The sequence below is a fragment of the Staurois parvus genome, unplaced genomic scaffold, assembly GCF_062004578.1.
Source record: "Staurois parvus isolate SC_StPar_1 unplaced genomic scaffold, SC_StPar_1.0 ptg000450l, whole genome shotgun sequence".
NCBI classification, from domain to species: domain Eukaryota; kingdom Metazoa; phylum Chordata; class Amphibia; order Anura; family Ranidae; genus Staurois; species Staurois parvus.
Genome location: NW_028318246.1, coordinates 3,632,300 through 3,654,394, shown reverse-complemented (window position 1 = coordinate 3,654,394; position 22,095 = coordinate 3,632,300). Strand labels below are relative to the sequence as shown.

General features: G+C 39.7%; 1 protein-coding gene across 1 annotated transcript in view; it reads left to right on the top strand.

The window, feature by feature from the left end:
- The window catches only part of KIF14 (kinesin family member 14), an 85,374-nt gene that overhangs the window by 11,985 nt on the left and 51,294 nt on the right, over window positions 1-22,095 (top strand). The window contains exons 4-12 of the mRNA XM_089688688.1: window positions 4,967-5,051; window positions 6,559-6,657; window positions 8,019-8,071; window positions 12,109-12,139; window positions 13,243-13,350; window positions 13,927-14,043; window positions 18,019-18,134; window positions 18,767-18,939; window positions 21,650-21,797. Coding sequence (XP_089544814.1) covers window positions 4,967-5,051; window positions 6,559-6,657; window positions 8,019-8,071; window positions 12,109-12,139; window positions 13,243-13,350; window positions 13,927-14,043; window positions 18,019-18,134; window positions 18,767-18,939; window positions 21,650-21,797 — 930 coding nt within the window. The remainder of the gene's footprint in view (window positions 1-4,966; window positions 5,052-6,558; window positions 6,658-8,018; window positions 8,072-12,108; window positions 12,140-13,242; window positions 13,351-13,926; window positions 14,044-18,018; window positions 18,135-18,766; window positions 18,940-21,649; window positions 21,798-22,095) is intronic.

The window sequence follows — 22,095 nt, the reverse complement described above, 5'->3', positions numbered from 1 at the left end:
TGTCCTATTTGTATGCAGATTTCTAGCCTACCTGATGATATTGCTTGTGCTTGTCTGACTTCACTGGTTAGTGCACTGCAGTCTGAGATCAGTCTGCTGTCTGAGCCAGTTTGCTCTGTTCAGCTGCCTTTCAAAAAGCCACCTCTTCCTCAAAGACTGCGCAGGAGACAACTGTTGGGTCAGGAAGAGTGAGGCCTGTCGACCATAAACATGTAGCTTTCGGGTTGACACTGCCTAACTCCTATAGTTTTCTTTCTGAGCTAGAAGCAGATACAAAGGTTGCAAATGTAGCTGATTGTGAGCATAGGAAGGAGGACCCTGAGAAAAAAATTGCTTTGCCTAAAGTAACTATTTTATCTGAGGTTCCATTCCAGGCAAGTGTTGTGGATAAGGCTCCTAAAGAGAAGTCATCTTCTTGATGGTGATTCAACTGTAAGAAGTATTTCTTTGGGAAATCATGTGAAAGTGTCAAAGGAAGTTAGATGTTTGCCTGGTGCCACTTAGGAGAGATAAAAGGTGTATTTAAAAATTGTCAAAGCTAGTGAAGAGTGCAATGTTGATGCTGTCGTGCACCTTGGCACAAATGATGTGTGTTCTCTACAGAAGGATTTTCAGTTTTTTTGGACAGGATTTTCAACAGTTGGGGTGTACTGTTTCATTTTCATAGGTCTTACCAGTGCATAATGGACAACAAGAGAAATACTTTGTATAGCAGAGTTCAATGTTTGGTTAGATGATTGGTGCAAAGCTGAAGGTTTTGGTTATGTTAGTCATGATGCTATCAGGTGGTCTGACATTTGAGCTGTACAAAAAAGATGGTCTGCATCCCTCACGCAAGGGCTCTAAGCTTCTAAATATGGAATTTAGGATTTATTTAGACATGCATTTAAACTGAGAAATGGGGGCAGAGATGTTATTGTTGAGCATTTCTATCCCCAGCAGGTTGAAACAAATGTGAGGGTTTGTGCTGCTAAGCACTGGGCTGATGGGGTAGTCACTTCAGTTAAAGTTTCTGATGGCAGGACAAGCACTGCTATCTACTGCTTTATTTTTACCATGTGCACTAATGCTCCTAGTTTAGGCAACAAGCTTAGTGAGCTGAAAGCTCTTATGTCTAGGGACAACCTGGACCTTGTTGCAATTACAGAGACGTGGTTCAAGGATTCAAATGACTGGGAAATAACTATACCAGGGTATACACTATACAGGAAAGACAGAGTAGGGTAGAGGGTAGGTGGCATTGCCAAATATATCAAAAATGGCAGAAGGCTAACATTAATTAAAAAAACAAATGAGATACTCGAAACTCTCTGGGTCTGCCTTCCAACCAGAGAGAGATCTTCCCTTTTAGAGTTGGTGTAATATACTGACCCCCAGGACAGACTGAAAATTATAACTTGCTGATTGACAAGATAACTGAAATGGCACTGAAGGGGGAGGTTTTGATGATGGTGACTTCAACATGCCTGAAATTAACTGGAATTCTCAAGCTGCTATTACAAGCAGGAGCAGGGATGTAATGGAAGCACTGAATGGGCTTTCTCTAAAACAGTAAAAAGTCTAAGATGAGGCGATCACCTAGTACAGACAAATAGGGATCGACTGTCTAATGTTGTGGTGGGAGAAAATTTGGGCTCTAGTGATCACCAATGTCTTTGGTTTGATGTTTAAAATAAAAATTGAAAAATCATTTACAAAAACAAAAGTTTTAGATTTTAAAAAGATGAATTTTGCTGAAATGGGTGAATCCTGAAAAGAAGGATCATTGATCACTTAAAAACACACAACTTACTGGATCCAAAGCAGCATGGCTTTACTAAGGGCAGATCATGTCAGACTAATCTGAATGGATATTTTGACTATATTACCAATGTTTTGGACCAGAGTGGTGCTGTGGACATAGCATATCTTGATTTCAGCAAGGCATTTGATACAGTTCCTCATAATGATCTAATACAAAAGTTGTACAAGCTAGGACTTTGCCCTTGGGTGGTTCAGTGGATATGCAGCTGGCTAAAGGATAGATAGCAGAGTGTGGTTGTAAAAGGGGTTCACGTGGAACAGAGACCAGTCACTAGTGGTGTACCGCTTGCTGGTGACACAAAGGTGTGTAATAGGATTGATATCCCTGGAGGTGTCTGTAACATGAAACATGATTTGGCAATGCTGGAAGATTGGTAAAAAAAAGTGGAAATTTCAGTTCAGTATTTCTAAATATAAAATAATGCACCTAGGGAAAAAGAATCCCTTGAGAGAGTACAAAATTGGGGGTACAGTGTTGGCCAGCACTTCAGAGGAAAAAGACTTGGGGGTACTTATTTCAGATGACTGCAAAATGAGCAAACAGTGTGGCCAGGCAGTGGGGAAAGCGAATAGAATTCTAGGATGCTTCACTAGAGGGGTCACCAGCAGGAGGAAGAAGGTCCTGATTCCCCTATATATATCTTTAGTTAGACCTCATTTATAATACTGTGTCCAGTTCTGGAGACCTCACTTACAAAAAGATATTGATAAGATAGAATGAGTTCAGAGATGGGTAACAAAAAAATGGGGAAAGGTCTGGGGGATAAAACGTATCAAGAGCAACTTCAGGAACTTAACATGTACAATCTGGAGGAAAAAAGGGAAAGGGGAGGCATGACTGAAACCTTTAAATACAACAAGGGGGTGAATAAGGTGCGGGAGGGCAGTATTTTCAACACTAAATCTAAATCAAGAACATGGGGACATGACCTTAAACTAACTGGATGAAAGTTCAAAACTAATCTCAGAAAGTATTGTACTGAAAGAGTAGTTGATGCTTGGAATAAACTTCCAGCAGAGGTAGAGAGCCAGTCAACAGTAAATAGCTTCAGACATGCTTGGCACAAGCATAGATCTATACTCTGACAAAAATGTTAACAAGAAACCCCCCCCCCCCCAAAATAAAAAAAAAAAAAAGAAAACACAAAAAAAGAAAAATGGACAGACTCGATGGACCACTCAGTCTTTTTCTGCCGTCACTTTTCTATGTTTCTATGATGATATCGCCTGTTGAATGTGACATGCTTTTATCTTACTGCAATGCAAAGGCTTGTACCCCCAATGTTATGTATGTGTCCATTCAGGGGCCATTTCTGGAATTTGACAGGTGGCTGAGGCATGTTAAAACATGACTCGACTGCCTGATTTTTCCTATTTATAATTGAATTATTTCTTGCTGTGTTTTTCTGCTTCTATGTAATGTCCTCTGTAAGCTCTTTCACTTTCATTTCTTTGCAATGAGCAGGGCACGTTCATGTGCACTGCTCTATGCATACTACAAATCCTCGTGTACCAATGCCCCTGAAGGAGCCTCTGGTTAAAAGGGGTCCTCTATTCTATCCCATGGCCCCTTCTAAGGCCTCAGCCCTTCTGACACACCAGTCTAATAGAGGGAAGAGCAAACAACACACAGAATTCCTCAACACTGAGTACTAAGGCTATCTTGAGTGAGTGGGTAAAAGTAAACTTGTATATTATTATTTAGAAAGGTGGGCAATAAGGCAAATGTAAGTCAACAATGATTGTGGTTACACAATCCAACACACTGAGTAGTTAACAAGATAGAGCGTGCGGCATAAATGGGGTGATAGCCTCAAATCAGCATAAACAGTAGCAAGGCCACCCAGAGTACCAAGCAGGCAATGGACAGATCATATTTAACAATGCCAACACTATACTGCCCGTGTATGCTAATGATGGCTGTGCTAGGCCTAGACTGGTTGGGTGAACACAATCCATGTTGAACAGCGTAAACAATGTAAAAAGAGGAGGAACTAGAAACCGTGAAAGGGGAAGTCTCTAGGATGGATCTTCTGCTGACTAATGTTGGAGCCCTTTAGATGATGTTGGTGCACTAGACCTAGTCTTTATATTCTGCAGACAGTAAAAGATGCAGCCTAAACAAGGCAAGGTAGAGCACTCATGAGCCAGGGGGTGCAAGGCAAGCTGTAATATAACTGTACCCTGATATTACAATAATGTAATGTGAACTCATTTGTAATGTGCTTTATATATATCATAAAGTATGCATAGACGTAATCAAGACATCATGAACTTACAAGGATGAATCCTACCAAATAATCCCCAAGGGGGTTTAGCCAGAGCTGGTAAAAAAAAAAAAACAAAAAACAAAAACTCCGCGTAAGGCTGTAAGCATCGAGGGCAGATGATGGAACCAGTGTGAAAACAACACCCTGATATTCGGGCTAGGAAGTCCAGGGAGCAATGCACGAGGGGTAGGGAACTACTGCCTCTCAGTTCCAAAAAGTCAGGTGACCAAATAACATGGTAAATAAGGCAGTGATTCTACAGGGAAAACCCCGCACAAATATATGTGTGTGTATATCTATCTATCTATTGAATACAAATGCACACTACACTTTTCAGACATTTATTTGTAAAAAATTTTGAAAACCATTTATCATTTTCCTTCCACTTCACAATTATGTGCCACTCCTGTGTTTGGTCTAGCACATAAAATCCCAATAAAATACATTTACGTTTTTGGTTGTAACATAACAAAATGTGGAAAATTTCAAGGGGTTTGAATACTTTTTCAAGGCATTGTATATATGGCATGGGGTGTTACGGACGTGGCGAACATTTCATGTCAGTAGCACCTTTACTACTGAGCTATATTTACTGAGCTAAATGGTGACTTGTTCAATACTTATTTTGCCCATTGTAAATGTGCTTTTAGATTGAGTCCAGTATGTAGTGTTTAGTGCGTTTTTCTGCCACGAGTTTTGGCATTCAGAGGGGGTTAAACAGATACCATGTGTTCATGAGGCCTAATTAAAAAAGTTATGTTGTAATAAATCAGTATTCTCACATAAGACCCTACAGGTTATGATGCTTTTGTGTATCATATAGGCATGACTTTAACAGCACTGAACTATAGATGCTCTCTTTGTGTTTTTTGCCTTTTTTTTTTCCTGTGCAGTATGATGGGTTTTGATGAAGAAGTAGGCATTATTCCAAGATTTTGCAATCAACTTTTTTCCCGGATTCATGCAACAAAGCAGCAGGTACTTGAGTATCTAGTATTGTACTTGCTTTTTTTTAATAGAAAGTGGATGACAAACTGAACTGGAATTGCAAAATGTACTACAGATTTGAGCATTGCCTAATAGAAGCCATCCATGTTTTTCCAAGTCTAATTTTAGAAACGATAGGTAATTGACAATTCTGCACAGAAGAGATTTATCCATTTACACCTGATTTGCTTTTATCCTTTTGTAGTCCTAAACAGTTTATACAGTGCCTTTTACGTGACCTATACAAAAAAAAGCCTTAAATTGTCCATGATGATGGTTGTTGGGCGCTTTAAGAAGTTAACCTCACATACAGCAATTGGTATAGGGATTAATTTACTAAAGGCAAAAAGGCTGTTCTTTGGTTTGGTACTTGGTAAATTAAGTGAAAATTCACTTTGCAATCATGCACATGGGGTAAAAAGAAACCGTATTTTTGGTTGCATGTGATTGGAAGTCAGCAGAGCTTCACCTCATTCCATAAGCTAAGGTAAAATGCCTTGCAAAGTAAACAGCCTATTTTGCCTTTTAGCAAATTGACCCCAAATAGCCTGTAAATGGGACCTAATATTAGAATTCATACTTCACATGTCAACATGAATTAATTTGGTACATAATTGTTTTATTAAATCGCACATTTATTTTGAGTTAAAAAAACTGATATTAAAGCGGAGTTCCACTCACACTGTAAAAAAAAAAAATCAGCAGCTACAAAAACTGTAGCTGCTGACTTTTAAAAAAAAAACAGCCACTCACCTGTCCCACGATCCCACAGTGTCCTCCCCACAGCCCGTTTCACCAGCCGTCTGGTGTTCTAGGCACTGGCATCTTCAGTGTGGGCACCGAGCTGTGACAGCTTGCGGCTTCACATCCAGGAGCCCAATGCGTATGCAAGAGTAGCACTGTGCTTCCTGAATGGCCCCATAGTCTTCTGGGACCTGTCACATGTCCTAGAAGACTACGGTGAGGGAGGGTAGGAGGACAACTTCCGATCACCTAGGCGATCACAGCGGAAGTGGGAGCGGTTACCTATCAATTTCGGGTACCTGCTCCCCAAAGGGCCAATCCTTAATGGGAAGCAGGGGACCAGTCTTTAAAGTAGAACTTCCCCTTTTTTGGGTGGAGCTCTGCTTTAAAGATTACACGGTTTCCGGCAGCCAGAAGTATTGTGGGTTTGGTGTGATTAGATAAGGTTATCAATAAAACGCACCCTGCCTGGTAAACTTACAGTGAGATAAGAGGATCAGGTAGGTACAATTGCTTTCATACATGATAAGCAAATATGGTTGTCCCCATATACGTATATTAATATATACTAGAAAAAGCTTTTTAATGCATTTTCATTAATGACCATATTAACATGAAGCAAATCTCTGTTACATGTACTGTATATTGAAAAAAAAAAAGGAACCTTTTTAAAAACGAATATTGAAAAGTGGTGAATGAGCATTGTCAGTTTTTACAATTCTAATTTATAATCTGATGTCACCTTTTGGCATAGGTGGCTTTTCATCTGGAGATGAGCTACTTTGAGGTGTACAATGAGAAGATCCATGACTTGCTGGTTTTTAAAGCTGATAATGAGCACAAGAAACAAGCGGTAAGAATGTATAGTAGATTGCTTACTAAAGGTCTAATATATGTAAAAAAAAACCTAAAACGTTATTTGTCAATGGGAAACCTAAAACTGGGACAATGTACACAACTGCCTTGATGAAATTTACTTCAAATCAGAGATCCTCCCATCAAGTCAAAGACCCTCTTCATGTCAGAGGCCTTCTATCACATCAGAGGTTATCTATACGCCCCTCATCACATCACGATACCCCCTTGACAGCATCCTTCCATCATGTCTGAAGCTCCCATCATCAGAGTCCTTTCATCACATTGAAGTCCCCATATGAGTCTTCTCTTCATATCAGAGCCCCCAATCACACAGTACCCTCTTCACATAAAAACTCTACCCTTTGGTTGCAGAAGAGGGCAAGAACTGGAGCAGGTCTGAAGATGGGCTTCCGTCCTCTCCTGAATGCTGGGGGTGGCCCTGCATGTTGCCCTGGATAAGTGCCATCCGTTGTTATGGTGAAAGTGGACTGGCTGGTAACACCATAGCAAGGAATGATACCATGCATCCTGCGCTAGACTATCATTGTTTGTTACAGTGCTGCCGACTGGCCAGCCCATACCATGGCAACTTATGCTGCTAACCCAGAGCACACTGGGTCTTGTGCTCAGGCACCCTTGGAGTGTGGTAGCAATCTGGACAAACTACAACCCTAACACACATAATTATGTGCTGCTGGCCTTGTGGCAACAGTTTGGGGAAGCCAGCACCATAAAGACAAGCTTTGGTGAATTTGGTGTGGAGTAACTCAAGTGGCCTGCAAAGGTCCTTGGCTTCATTTCTACTGAACACCTTTGAAATGAATTAGAGCACCAATGGTAATTCAAGTATTCTCATCCAAAATCAGTACCTAACCTCACAAATGCTCATATGACCCAATATGCCCTAATTTCCAGCGACACATTCCAAAACCTTATGAAAAGCTTTCCTGGAATGGTGAAAATAGTGGAGGCTATTATAGCTTCAAGGAAGAAGGGTTAATAATGTCCATGGTTTGTAGTTGTCCAACAAGCTTTTATAGGTTTGATGGTTTGGTGTCCACAAACCGCCATATAGCATATGTCTCTGCATAGCTTCACATAAATTCAATGTAATGTCACTGATTTGAAGTAAGCCTTTGATTCCTGGGCTTTTGCTTAGCAACTTATAAACTGTACTTATCTATTGTTAAAAAAAAAAAAAAAAAAAAAATATTCGTATCATGCTTCTGCTGTAGATGCCCACAGTTAACATTAGTTTTATATATTGACTGTTGTACCATTTAGACAATTGTTGATTCTTCATGAGCTTTGGCTGGTTTTGTTTTATTTATTTTTAAATTTGTATTATTCTGGTAGCTTAAAGTGCGGGAACATCCATTGCTGGGACCTTATGTAGAAGACCTCTCAATGTAAGTAACAATTTATAGGTTGTATGAATTTTTTTTTTATTGAACAAATAAAACCGCGCTAACAACAAACATAAAAAACAGTAAAAGTCAATTACTTAAAGTGAATTTTCAAATAGTAAATTTCATATAGTGAAATGAATAAAAAAAAAAAAATTAAACTGTCTATGTGAAACATAAATTCATATTACAATCAGAGTCCTTTCTTCTCCAAAAGTGTATATATAAAGTGCCAAGTGCAATCTATGTTGCGATAATGCACCACGATGTGAAACTCCACCACCTCTACATATAGATGTAAGGGCCTCTTACCAGACCAGGTGGACCATAAAATTGTAAATGCTCATAAAGCGCTCAACTCAAAGATGTACAATCTCAACCTCACCATAGCAGACCAGTAGACGTAACAGACGATACGCCAAAATAGACGGACCATTAGAGGGTGAAAGTAATGGCGCTCTGCACCCAAATACAACTCCATCCCCTGGAAGACGTCGTTTGTACAATGGATTATGTAGGGCAGTGTAGCAATCGTGCACACAGAGATGGACGCAGCCCTCCATTTTAAGAATTTTCCGTGTTGTACCATTTCTCACCACCAAAGCAGGCTGCATCTTCCAATCTTCCCCCCTCCCTTTCTGTTGAGTGACATATGGTCTGAGTGTGTTTGCAGAGGTCACAGGCAGCCAAAGCACAGCAGGAGGGCGTCCTGGCTATAAAACCTCACTAGTTGGGTGCCTAGCTGTCTAAGAAACTGTGCAATCTGGCATGTCGTTAAAGTATAAACCAAGTCCCTCACTGAACTTCAAAAGACCTTCCAAGGGTCGTAAAAACAGACTTGCTTTTAAAAACTCACTTTTCATATAAGTTGATATCTTCACGTAGGACATAATTACCTAAACATGGAGCCTATTTTCTGAAGGCTCAGTTTGAGGCCATTCTCCTGGTATGTTACACCCCTTAGCTGGCATACATAGAAAAGCAGAAAAGTAGATCTCTTAAACCATTCAAGTGTATATTTCATATCTAACCGTTTCGCAGATGCATCTGCATATTAATCTACCTGCGGGTGGGATGTTACATGTACCTAGGAAAAGTTATGGGCCAAAATATAAGCTAGGAGAGTTCTGATTATAACTTAAGTCTCCACCTACATTTCCCTCCCCAAAAGGAGACCATTGGTTACTACTCCAAAGAGACACCCTGCTGAGATTCTAGAAAAAGGGCTGTTATGCTTGGAGTGGTGTGTGAGAGAAGATGATCTCCCGGCCTTAACATCGAAACTACAGAGGGAGATCAAAAGCATCCTGGAGCTCATAAGACTTGAAACTGCTTAACCCAAGGCTGATTGGCAAGTACTTTAACCCTTTAAACTCCTTTCTGTTTTTTCTTTGCTGTGCTATTGTTCTCTGTATATTTATATATATATATATATATATATATATATATATATATATTGGTTACATCTTGTTTCTGTAAACATTTTTATTGCACCCTTTTGACCTTTTAGTAATAAATCTTACTTTCTGAAAGTGTTGAACTGTTTAAAGCTCTTTAATGCAAACACGAATTCATGCTACTGAAAAACGCTACTGTGTGTGTTTAACCCTCTGTATAACCTGTCTGCGGTGACAGTGGTATACAGACGATTATCTAACCATCATAGAGTTATTGCTAATATTGCAGTGTTTCCTCTTTCTCTGTACAAAAAGGAGGTGGTGGCAGTGTGAAGGGTTAATTGCGTAATTAACCTGACCCAGTAACAATCGTGCTCAGGCTGCAAGTACACAGGTTGTGGACCATTAGCTGGAAAATCTTTGTGCAGGGTGCAGCTGGGCGCGGCATAGTTACGCACGTGACATTGCGGTTTTAGATTGGCAGAGTTTGGTGAGAAGGGCAGGGGTCTGACGTTGCGATCGTCACAGGCAGGGCTTGTATGTGTGACATCATCCCGTTGCAATGTCTGTCTGTGTGTTGCTGACCGAGTTAAGTGTCTTCCCATGCTAGAGCTATCAGCTTGCCATACTGTTGTTTATGTAAGCACTGTAGTTTTTTTTTTTTTTATTTTGCATCAAAGAGTTTTTTTGGGATGTGAACTTCGATTTTACAGAATAAAGACCTTTTTTTTTAGCATACTTCACCATATATGCGTTTTTTTTTATTTATTTATTTATTTATTTATTGATATCATGCCCATTGAGCCACTGTTGTGGAGTTCTATTCGGATGCGGCGTGCCATTACTTTCACCCTCTAATGGTCTGTCTATTTTGGAGTAATGTCTATTATGGCTACTGGTCTGCTATGGTGAGGTTATTAATTTTTATCATCCACCTGGTCTGGTAAGAGGCCCTTACATCTACAGTATATGTGGAGGTGGTGGAGTTCTCACATCATGGTGCATTACTGCAACATAGATCGCACTTGGCCCTTTATATACACTTTTGGAGAAGAAGGGACTCTAATTGCAATATGAATTTGTTTCACATGGACACCTAAAATTTTTCTTTATTCATTTCACCATATGAAAATTCACTATAATATAAGTAATTGATTTTTATGTTTGTTAGCGCTGTTATTTTGTTTTGTTTTTTTAATGTTTTTTCACTTGGTAACACAGTGGTAACACAGTGATTTAATAGCTGCTTTTTGTTTTTCCTTTTTTATCTTAGCGCAGATGTATTTTATTTTTGTTTTAAATTTGTTTTTTTTTAACCGCTTCCCACTCAGCCTATAGTACGATGGCTGAGAGGGAGCACTGCCATCCTGAGTGGACGCCATATGACATCCTTCTAGGAACCCACAGGCTGCGCTGTGGTGCGATCTGTCACCTGCTGTGTCCAGTGGACACAGTGGATCACAGACCTTTGCACCAGGCCATTGCCAATACCATGTGAGCATTGTGCCCAATCACAGCAGATCACACTGCAATTGTACACAATGGATGGCTTCCATTCATAGGCATTTATTGTGTATTGTTGTGTTGATCTCTGTGATTGGTCACAGTGATCACATGGTACAGGCAGTTGCAATATTTGATAGTTGTGGCCAGTCACAGCTTCACAATAGTATACACTGGAAGAATGAATGTCATTCATAAAAAATGGTTGCTTCTAATACTGATTACCACTGTTATAAGCAATCATAGTTTGAAGAAAAAAAAATCCTAATCACCTCTCCAGATTAGTACAGTGCGCTATGGTAACACTATACTGCTCTGGTCATAGTATGAAAAATACAAAAACTTTCTTTATTTACATATTGTCATCAGTCTGTGCCCCTGATCACCGCCACACCAGTTATATGATGATGCTGTACTGCACTGGTGACAGTGAAAAAAATTTTTTAAATTTTTTCATTTTCTAGAAAATTGTGACATAAATACCTTGAACTGTCTACTTTCCAAAAAGGGCTTATTTGGGGGTATTTGTACTGTCCTGGCATTTTCGAGTTCCAAAAAGGGGTAGACCATCAGTACATCAAGATTGATCGATTTTCATATATGTGTGTGTGTATGTGTATATATATATATATATATATATATATATATATATATATATTTATATATATATATATATATATATATATATTTATACACACACTGATAAAATGGAAGAAATGTACAAGTATACAATTTTGCCTACATTTGTGAAGAAAGATTATTTGCAAAATTTTGTAATAGAAACAAAGAAAATCATGTGGTGTTTGTTGGTGTTTTTTTCTTAATTTTCTAAATGTTCAGTCTTTTTTTCCGTTTTTTTTATTTGGCAAAAAATAAAAAACCCAGTGGTGATTAAATACCATGAAAAAAAGCTCTATTTTTTGGGGAAAAAATTTGAAAATTTAATTTGAGTACAGTGTTACGTGACTGAGTAATTGATATTCAATGTGTGAACTGAAAATTACCTGGGCAGGATGGGGGTCAAAGTGTCAGGTATTGAGGTGCTTAAATTAGCTCATTGTTGACAGAAAACATCTGTTAGCAGCCAAACAAATGCTTTGATCAAGAATGCTAATACAGTGTTTCTTTTATTTCCTGTAGCAATGTAGTTTCTTCATTTCAAGACATTCAGGTGAGAGTTGGTCCTTATGTTATGATTGCTTTGCTTCTGCCTGTGCCATTTACATGATCATTTGTCCTCCTATTGCACTATTTTCAGTGGTTTGCAAAAGGTTACACCTCAAATTTGCCTACTTGGGGACTGTTTTTCTTACATTGTGTGTGGGTATTTTTTTTTTTTTGTTTAATACAGCCCTGGTATGAAAGTGGACCTTAGCTCAGGAACGAAAATATTTGCTATATTATAGTAAACATCTAGAAATGTTAATTGTGCCTACACAATGCCCTGTGAAAAATTTGTCTTGAACTCCTTCTATATCTATAGTGTGAATCTCTATGGTCAGTTTCTTACTGCTCTGCTGTGGTTTGGCCGCAGTGCAGATGCACCCATGGGTTTTGTGTGGTTAACCCACAGTTTCCCAAAGAGTTTTTCCATTAGGTGGTGTGTTTTTCTTAAAGCTTGGCAAAAATGCAGCATGCAGGACTTTTGGTGCACTTTCAGAAAATGTGTGACCTAACAGACTATGGGAAACCAGGGGGTTAACCACACACAGCTCGCAGGTACACCTTTTTTGCTGCGGCCAAACTGCAGTGTGAAACCAGCCTACTGCCTCTGACTTCTGGTTTTGCAAGAATTGGTAATGTCACTTAGGAAGCAAAGCTCTGCTGTCACTAAAATGGCCTACTCCATACAGAGAGACCATGCAAAATAGGGCATAGTAAATTAGAAACTGGGAAATGAGCAGCTGCAGGGAGCAACCACAATGGTGGTTACTGTCCTTTTTGTCCACTGCCTGCTTTTTATTGGAAACAGATTTTGAGGTTTTGCTTTATAAAATATTTTTTTCTGAAATGTACAGTTTTGTGTAAACTACTTCTCATTGGTGTCTTCTACAAAAGTGATATATTTGCACTAAAAATGAAACCACAGGTATCCTAAATAGATGTACTGTCAAATGAAAGAAAAAACAGATCTTTGCTTTGTAAAGCTATTTGGTAATATGCTCCAAATAAAGGATAAGGTTGCTGTGTGTCTTTTTACTGTCTAGATATTTGTTTTATCTGTGTAAAGATATCTAGCTCATCATTATTTATATGCATTTTTCCATATTTTAGAGTTGGCTTGAGTTGGGTAACAAGCAGAGAGCCACAGCTGCTACAGGGATGAATGATAAAAGTTCTCGATCTCACTCTGTGTTTACACTTATCCTGACCCAGTCCAAGGTAATTATTGTCTTGTTTTCTGGCAAAGATGGCATATCCTCTTCTTTAAAGGATAGGTTCACCTTTTTATTAAAAAGTAATAAATGCACATTTTTTTGCAGGTAAAAAAGTGCACTTATTTTTGTCTGCACGAGCCTGTGAAGCATTGCACCAGCGATCACCAGATTGCTGGTGCCATGCAGGTCTCCTGCAGATCTATCAGTATATCTGCTTGCCCGTACAGGATGTATGAACGAGGCAGATCTACAGAGAGGAAGAATGAATGAACTACCACGATGCTCCACAGTGCCGTGGCAGTTCATTCAGCACTATAAGTCGACAGCCACTAAGGCTGTTGGGTCTTGTAGTCTCTCATTCAGAGAAGACTGTGAATGAGTGATGCAGACGGGCGGGCGGAGCCCTGCATGGCCACATTTAAAAAAAACAAAAACTTGACAGCTAGCTGGGGCAAATCGGGGAGCCGGGGCTGGTCTGATCGTAAAATGGGTTATTATAATATGGGTGTAGCTTATTACAAAAGGTGAACTTATCCTTTTAACTTGATAAATTATTTACTCTGTGTATGTTCTTCCATAGACTGAGGTTGTGGATGGGGAAGAACATGATCACAGGATTACCAGCTGGATCAATCTTGTGGATTTGGCTGGGAGTGAGAGATGTGCGTCAGCAAAAACCGACGGAGACCGTTTAAAGGTAGGAATCTTTTAAAGAGCAATATGTAGTCTTGGAATTGCTCAACTGTTGAACAGAAAAACTGTTAAACTAACACCAGCCCTCAAAATTTCCACTCACATTTAGTGAATTAAAATAACGTGGGGGCGAGCAGGGCCGAGACTAGCAGTGGGTGGGAGGGGCAGTGGTGGGGACAGTTAAAAGCACTTATCTCCATTTATGGAATTCAATGAAGCATCTGAAAGCCGCGGGAGGGAGAGGAGGAGATGCAGCTTCCAGCTGTTTCATTGAAAGCATTACAGGGAGATTGGTGCTGGTAACTGCTCGCACCACTGCAACGATCGTTCCTGACTGTACGTTAGATTTCCCTTCTCTCCCCACCATCCTCCGCACCAATATGAGAGCAGAGAGGCTGTATCTGCTTTGCCTCCCTCTGTGCCCTCCCACACACCAGTCCGTTCAGCTTCTCAGAAGGGGATGTTGGGAAATTGTATACCGAGCAGCTGGCAGCCCTGTGATTCTTCTGGCTGAGCGACATAAGTCCGACTTCCCTTTTCTCTTTCCTCCCTTTTTCTCTTTCCTCCCTTTTTCTCTTTCCTCCCTTTTTCTCTTTCCTCCCTTTTTCTCTTTCCTCCCTTTTTTCCCTTTTTCTCTTTCCTCCCTTTTTTCCCTTTTTCTCTTTCCTCCCTTTTTTCCCTTTTTCTCTTTCCTCCCTTTTTTCCCTTTTTCTCTTTCCTCCCTTTTTTCCCTTTTTCTCTTTCCTCCCTTTTTCCCTTTTCCTTCCTTTTTTCTCTTTTCCTTCCTTTTTTCTCTTTTCCTTCCTTTCCCTTTTCTCTTTTCCTCACATGGCAAACCATTGAAGCCTGTGAGAGCAGGAAGAGGGGAGAGAAGAGCTGCAGAACCACTTTGACAATGTACAACTTTTAATTTGCTCCCTTTTTTGTCTGTTAAAGCGTATGTCAGGTCAAACTTTAAGAAAAACAATATCTATGCAATGCACACACACACATTTACCAGTGTTTTATCCCTTTAGAGACCCTGCAGGTACAGAAGAGTACTTGTTGATCTGCCAGAAATGGACTTGGTGCCAAATTCCTGGCTATGGATTGATAACACATGCCTTTTCTGGACTGAAATTGCATGGAATTGTCAGCCCTGCCCTGTTGTCTGTTAGTAAATGTCTGCATCCCCCCTTTCATCTCTACAACGTAGATAGTATTTGTTCTGTAGGCCATGAAAAAATTCCAGATAACTTCTTGAGATAATATGGAAAATATGCAAAGGATAAAGGACAGCTCTTAAACAATTGGCTAATTTTTAAAAAAAATTAAAATACAAAGCAAGTTATACTTGCTCTATGCAATGGTATTGCACAGACCGGCCCCCTACCTCCTCTTCTGGGGTCCCCTGCCAGTGCTCTCTTCTTCTGCATGTACCTCCATAGCAAGCCGTGTACTATGGGGGCACATGAGCTGGTGTACTCCCAAGTCCGGCTGTGTGCATCCATATACACAGCAAGGCTTGGCCCCACCCCTCGCTTCTCTCTCCCAGGATTTGATTGACAGCAGCAAGAGCCAATGGCTCTCTCTGCTATCAGTGCAGCCTTTGAGAACAGGGAGAGGAAAGAGAAGAACTGCAGCCAAGTACAGAGCTGGATCAAGAGAGGAGCCAGGTAAGTGTTTGTGGAGGGGGTGGGGGGAACAGGCAGTGGAATTTTTTTTTTTTTTTTTTTTTTTTCCAATTCCCCTAATGCATAGAATAAGTCAGCAGCTACAAAAACTGTGATAGGTTGTGGCTTCAAACCTGGGTGCCCATTGCGCATGCACGAGAAGCGCTGGGCTTTGTGAATGGCCCTGTAGTCTTCTGGGACCTGTCACATGTCCCATAAGACTACGGGGAGGGGGGGGGCAACTTCCACTTACAGCGGAACTTTCCCTTTTGGGTTTAGCTCCGCTTTAAGGTTTGAAAACCTTTTAGAGTTTAGTACCACGTTAAACAGACCAAAATGGAACAAATTATAAATTCACTGTCAAGGTTTACATGCACTTTAGTTATACAATTGAGATTGTTTGGTGTCTTGAGAGTGTCTTTACTTAGAAGTGCAAAAGATACCTGTTGATCCTGCCAGAAACCCTGTACAGTCTGCAGTGTTATCTCAATCAGTGTTAGAGGTTCTGCACAAGTTCTCTCTCATAAAAGTTGACAAACTACACATTGTGGTTCAAAATGGGTTTTTATAAATAGGAGTGTGTGTAATATCACTAACCTTTTTGTCTGAGAGGCTTTTTATTGTTTTTGCCCAGTTTAACTGCTTTCCCCCCGCCCTATAGCAGAAATACTGCTGCAGGGCTGTGCAAAATCACGTGTGTATATATACATGATAAGGGGCACGTGTGCACACCTTACCCACGCCACCACTGGTGGCCTCCGCTGTTGATCACCAGGTCCCGGTGATTCCCCGCTGGCACCCGGCGATCGCTGAATATCACTGACTGGGGAGAGACCTGTATGTAAACAATAGAGATCTCTCCCCTGTCAGCTCCTGCACATTGCTTTGTATGGCTCTGCTTTGCAGAGCCATACAAAGCAATGTGCTGACACAGGGAAACACAGCACACACTTAACCCTCTGACCACCCCAGATGTTAACCCCTTCCTGCCCAGTGTCATTAGTACAGTGTCTGTGCTTTTTATTAGCACTGATCACTGTATTAGTGCCACTGGGGGTGGCAGTTAGTTCCCACCCAGTGTCAGAATGCCCGCCGCAGTCCCGCTATAAATCGCTGATCGCCGCCATTACTAGTATAATAAAAATTTCCAGTATCTATACCATTTGTAGATGCTATAACTTTCACGTAAACCACTTAATTTACACGTATTGGGATGTTTTTTTCGCAAAGACATGTAGCAGAATATATTTTGGACTAAATTTATGACAAAAATTTTGATTTTTTTTTTTTTTTTTTTAATTTTTACTAGATATGTTTTATAGAAAAAAGTCAAAAATATTGTCTTTTTTTTTTTTCTCAAAACTTGTCGGTCTTTTTTTTGTTTATAGCACAAAAAATAAGAAACAAAGTAGAGGCGGTCAAATACCCCCCAAAGAGCTCCATTTGTGGGGGGGGGAGGACATAAATTTCATTTGGATGCTGTGTTGCATAACCACGCAATTTGTCAAAGTAACGCAGCACCGTATCGTGTAAAATGGCCTGGTCAGGAAGGGGGGTAAATCCTCTGGAGGGCAAGTGGTTAAAGTGTATGTCACATCAGAAACATTTGTTTGTGTTTTTTTTTTTTTTTTTTTTTTTTTAGAGGGGGGGATGATTAGAACCACTATTTAGCTATTACTGCTATCTGGGGCTTAAATAAAGAGTTCTTCTCTTATCTGTCCCCCTGAAAAGTGAGGTAAAATCTACAACAGGGACACAGACAGAAATAAAAAGATCTACAGGTGTTTTGACCTTCCCCCTAATCTACTAGAATTTTTGTTCCTTTCTTCCCTGAACAGTAAGACCGGACGTGAGGAGAAACTCCTAGGGCTTGTTTACACGCTTGCTGTTAGGTACCATAAAATAGGCTGTTGAGCTACACACCTGACCACTAACCTTAAGCTGGAAAGGCAGCCAGATAGGGTTGAACACATTAAAAAAATCATACCTTCAGTTGTGTTTGGTTGAATCTATAGGCTCATGGTTGCGATGCTGTATTCCTATTTTAAAAAAAATTCCAATTTAAAAAAAAAAAGCCAAAAAAACCCCCCAGACATTTAGGAGGCTGAAGTTCACATCCTGAATGCCTGTCAGCTGCTTCTGTACTGCTGTCTTCAAAGCCATCCATCACAGATCACTTGTCAGATACTACCCCAAGTGTAAAGTGGGCCTGACAGACCCTCAATGAAAATCTTAGATAAAAAAGTTTGGTTGGACATGCATTATAATGGTCAATGAGTTGATGTAGCCACAAATAATAGCACTGTATTTTTTTTTCTGGTACACAGGAGGGCATCAGTATCAACAAATCCCTGTTTACTTTGGGAAAAGTGATTTCTGCTCTTTCAGAGAGCTCACAGACTAAAAAAGTTTTTATTCCGTATAGGGAATCTGTCCTTACTTGGTAAGTGATATTCTTTGGAATCATTACTGTCTAATAGATCCTTTACCTGTTTACTTTATCTGATCTTCTAGTCAGTCTGGTTATATTGAATTTGTCTGGAGAGAAATATGGAAGTTACCAATGCTATAAGATTGTCCTCTTGGCTTCACTACCTAGTGAGTCACTAACCTGAAACAAGCATGCAGCCTGTGAGGTCTGAAAGGCATGAAGTCCTGTTCTGTGATATTCTTAGTCTGGCACTTGGTAGGTGATTAAAGCTAAGGTCATGTTCATGAGACCAGTGCTAAGTCAACCACGTTTAACAACCAAGGTAGGAACATCGCCTTCCATGTTTCTATTCTCTCAGCTTCTTTGTAACTTTCAACTGTAAAACCATCAATCGCATGTTTTTGTTCTAGTTACTGGTTAATTTAGCTTTTAGGATCAAAGACATGATGGCCAAAATTTATGAAGAAATTTGAATGTTTTCTGTTTCTTTTTTTTTAATTGAATAGATTTTATAGCAGAAAACAAAAAAATAAAAAAAAATCTTCTTGGAAAAAGAAGATGTTGTTTAAGACATTTAGGAAGCCTAGATTTATATACATGTATAAATGCTGCTAATAGCTGTACTTTTTTCTGGGTTCATAAAGGTTATTGAAAGAAAGTCTTGGAGGCAATTCCAAAACAGCCATGATTGCTACAATCAGTCCTGCTGTCAGTAACATTGAAGAGACGATGAGCACATTGAGATATGCCAAACAAGCTTGTCTAATAATAAACATTGCCAAGGTGAACGAAGACATGAACGCAAAACTGATCAGAGGTGAGGGTCTCCTGTTGTAAATCACCAGCTAGGAGATAAACTATCATAGAGAATTTATTTCTTAGCTGGAGTTTGGGCTAGCCATATTCTTTTTGCCTTGGTTATAAATGTTTACTTTTGATTAACTCGAACTGCACTGTAATTTTAAAATTAATGACTTTTGAGGTTAGCAACTTTCTCACCATCCTGTAAAAAATGTCAGTAAAAAAAAAAGTAAATCTGGAGTAAAATCAGAATTGTTTAGCTTCTCAATAACCTCCCGGGCAAAACCATGCAATTTATTAAATAAAATCCTTGTCCCATAACAGTGGTCTCTGCAATGCTGAAAGTAAAATTGAACAAGGGTATTTCAATGTTTTCCTGTTATGCATCACCATTAGGGTTTCAAGCAAACCTTTTATACCTCTACAAAAGTGCCTAGACACATGCATAGGCAGTTAACATAATCTGCCAATAAGTACAATGTTTTGAAGGCTAAATTAACTGTAAGTTGCTATTAATAACTGAATAATATATTGCACCTATACCACTGGAAGATCTGAACTAGGGTTCACTGCTACGCAGTACTGTTGTGAATTCATCATTTAGTGATTGATTATCTCAGGGAAAATGCAAATCTTTAGAAATGAGCAGATACAGTGCCTTGAAAAAGTATTCATATCCCTTGAAATTTTCCACATTTTTGTCATGTTAAAACCAAAAACATAAAGGTATTTTATTGAGATTTTATTTGATAGACCAACACAAAGTGGCACATGATTGTGAAGTGGAAGGAAAATTATACATGGTTTTCAAATTTTTTTTTTACAAATATCTGAAAAGCGTGGCGTGCATTTGTATTCAGCCCCCCGGAGTCAGTACTTTGTAGAACCACCTTTCGCTGCAATTGCAGCTGCAAGTCTTTTTGAGGATGTCTCTATCAGCTTTGCACATCTAGAGAGCAAAATTTTTCCCCATTCTTCTTTGCAAAATAGCTCAAGCTCTGTCAGATTGGATGGAGAGCATCTGTAAATGGCAGTTTTAAAGTCTTGCCAGAGATGTTCAGTTGGATTTCGGTCTAGACTTTGGGAAATTGTAACACATGAATATGCTGTGATCGAAACCATTCCATTGTAGCTCTGGCTGTATATTTAGGGTCGTTGTCCTGCTGGAAGTTGAACCTTCTCCCCAGTCTCAAGTCTTTTGCAGACTAACAGGTTTTCTTCTAAGATTGCCCTGTATTTGGCTCCATCCATCTTCCCATCAATTCTGATCAACTTCTCTGTCCCTGCTGAAGAAAAGCATTCCCACAACATGATGCTGCCACCACCATGTTTCACGGTGGGGATGTTGTGCTCAGGGTGATGTGCAGAGTTAGTTTTCTGCCACACATAGTGTTTTTTGCTTTTAGGCCAAAAAGTTAAATTTTGGTCTCATCTGACCAGAGCACCTTCTTCCATATGTTTGCAGTTTGTGAGAAGCCATGTGGTGGACACAACAGTCGGGACTTCTTATTGCTTTCTTTCAACAATGGCTTTCTTCTAGCCACTCTTCCATAAAGGCTAGATTTGTGGAGTGTACAACTAATGTTTGGCCTGTGGAAAAATTCTCCCACCCAAGCTGTGGATCTCTGCAACTCCTCCAGAGTTACCATGGGCCGCTTGGCTGCTTCTCTGATTAAGGCTCTCCTTGTCAGTTTAGGTGGACGGCCATGTCTTGGTAGGTTTGCAGTTGTGCCATACAATATGTGGAAAATTTCAAGGGGTATGAATACTTTTTCAAGGCACTGTATACATGCTGGGAGTGAGGAATGAACAGATGAGGTTCTAATGGGGAACTTGGGGGGCAATGAAGTAGGAGAGGGTTCTATGCCTTAAGACCATTATATCCGACAAATATCATGCATTTTAATGACCATTTGGGTGTCAAACTAAGATCTTTTTATATAAGAATTAGGGGCAGTAATTTTGCTCCTGCATTATAAAATATTCTCCACATTTCTGCCTACAAGAGCAAAAATTAGACTGGGGCACCAAATTGCTTGATATTTCCTTACTAATGAATGGTTGTGGGCAAAGGTTTGTGTGTTTGTGTAATAATACATTTTTATTCCTTGCAAAATGACCCATTCAATTTAAAATGGAAATGAAAGAAAGACGTGCGTGTGCGTGTGTTCGTTCCCCCGCGCCCCCCCCCTTCTTCTTCTTTTTTTTTTTTTTTTTTTTTTTTTTTTTTTTTAATAATTTGATCACATCTCATCTGCATAAGGAACTGAGAGCTAGGGGAGAACAGCAGTACACTGATCTTCCCAGTAAATGATGGCTGTGCTTAGGGGGAGGGGCATGTGTGGCAGCACACACCTGATCATTGGATTAGCTCTCAGCGCAGCCAATAAACTGACCATGCTGTGCTCATTTTCCTAGTGTGGTCATTTATTTATTTATTTTTGGAAAGCGGAGGAACTGGAAGGAGCACCAGGGATTTCACAGAAAGGAAGCACTGCAAAGTGAACATTTTTTATACAAGTACATGGCACATCAGGAATATTAAATTTTGGGTTGACATATTCTTTAATTAGACCTAGATTTAATGTAAATCCTCCATATACTCTTTGTATGTAAAATAGATACAGCTGACTTGCTTTTTAAATATTGTCACCTGTGACAACTCTTTTCTTGCTGTTGTTTCTGTGAGTAAAACGATGTAATAATATATATATTGTGTTGCTTAGAACTGAAATCTGAGATTGAGAAGTTAAAAGCAGCACAACTATCTGTCAAGAGTTTGAATTCTGAGAAATATCAACGTTGTCAGCAGGAAATAACCCATCTAAAGCTGAAACTGAGCCAGCAGGAAAAGGAAATGTCTGAGTTACACAGGTGAAGAGCTGGAAGAAAATAGTGTTTTATTAATCTGTGTCTTAGTACAGCAATGTGAAATGTGGTTTCCTATGGCTTTTATTAATGATTCTAAAGACTAAAGGTTTTTAACTCAATGCATTCTATGCATTAAGGTAAAAATCTTCTATGTAACAGAGTTCCCCCCCACCCCCTATGTCTCTTCTCCCTGGGCAGATTATTAGCAGCAAGATCCATTGGGTGCTACTGCTGTCAACAACATTCTGTGACGAGGGAGTGCAGGAGCAGGGCCAATCTGTCCTGTCTGTGTCAATAGATG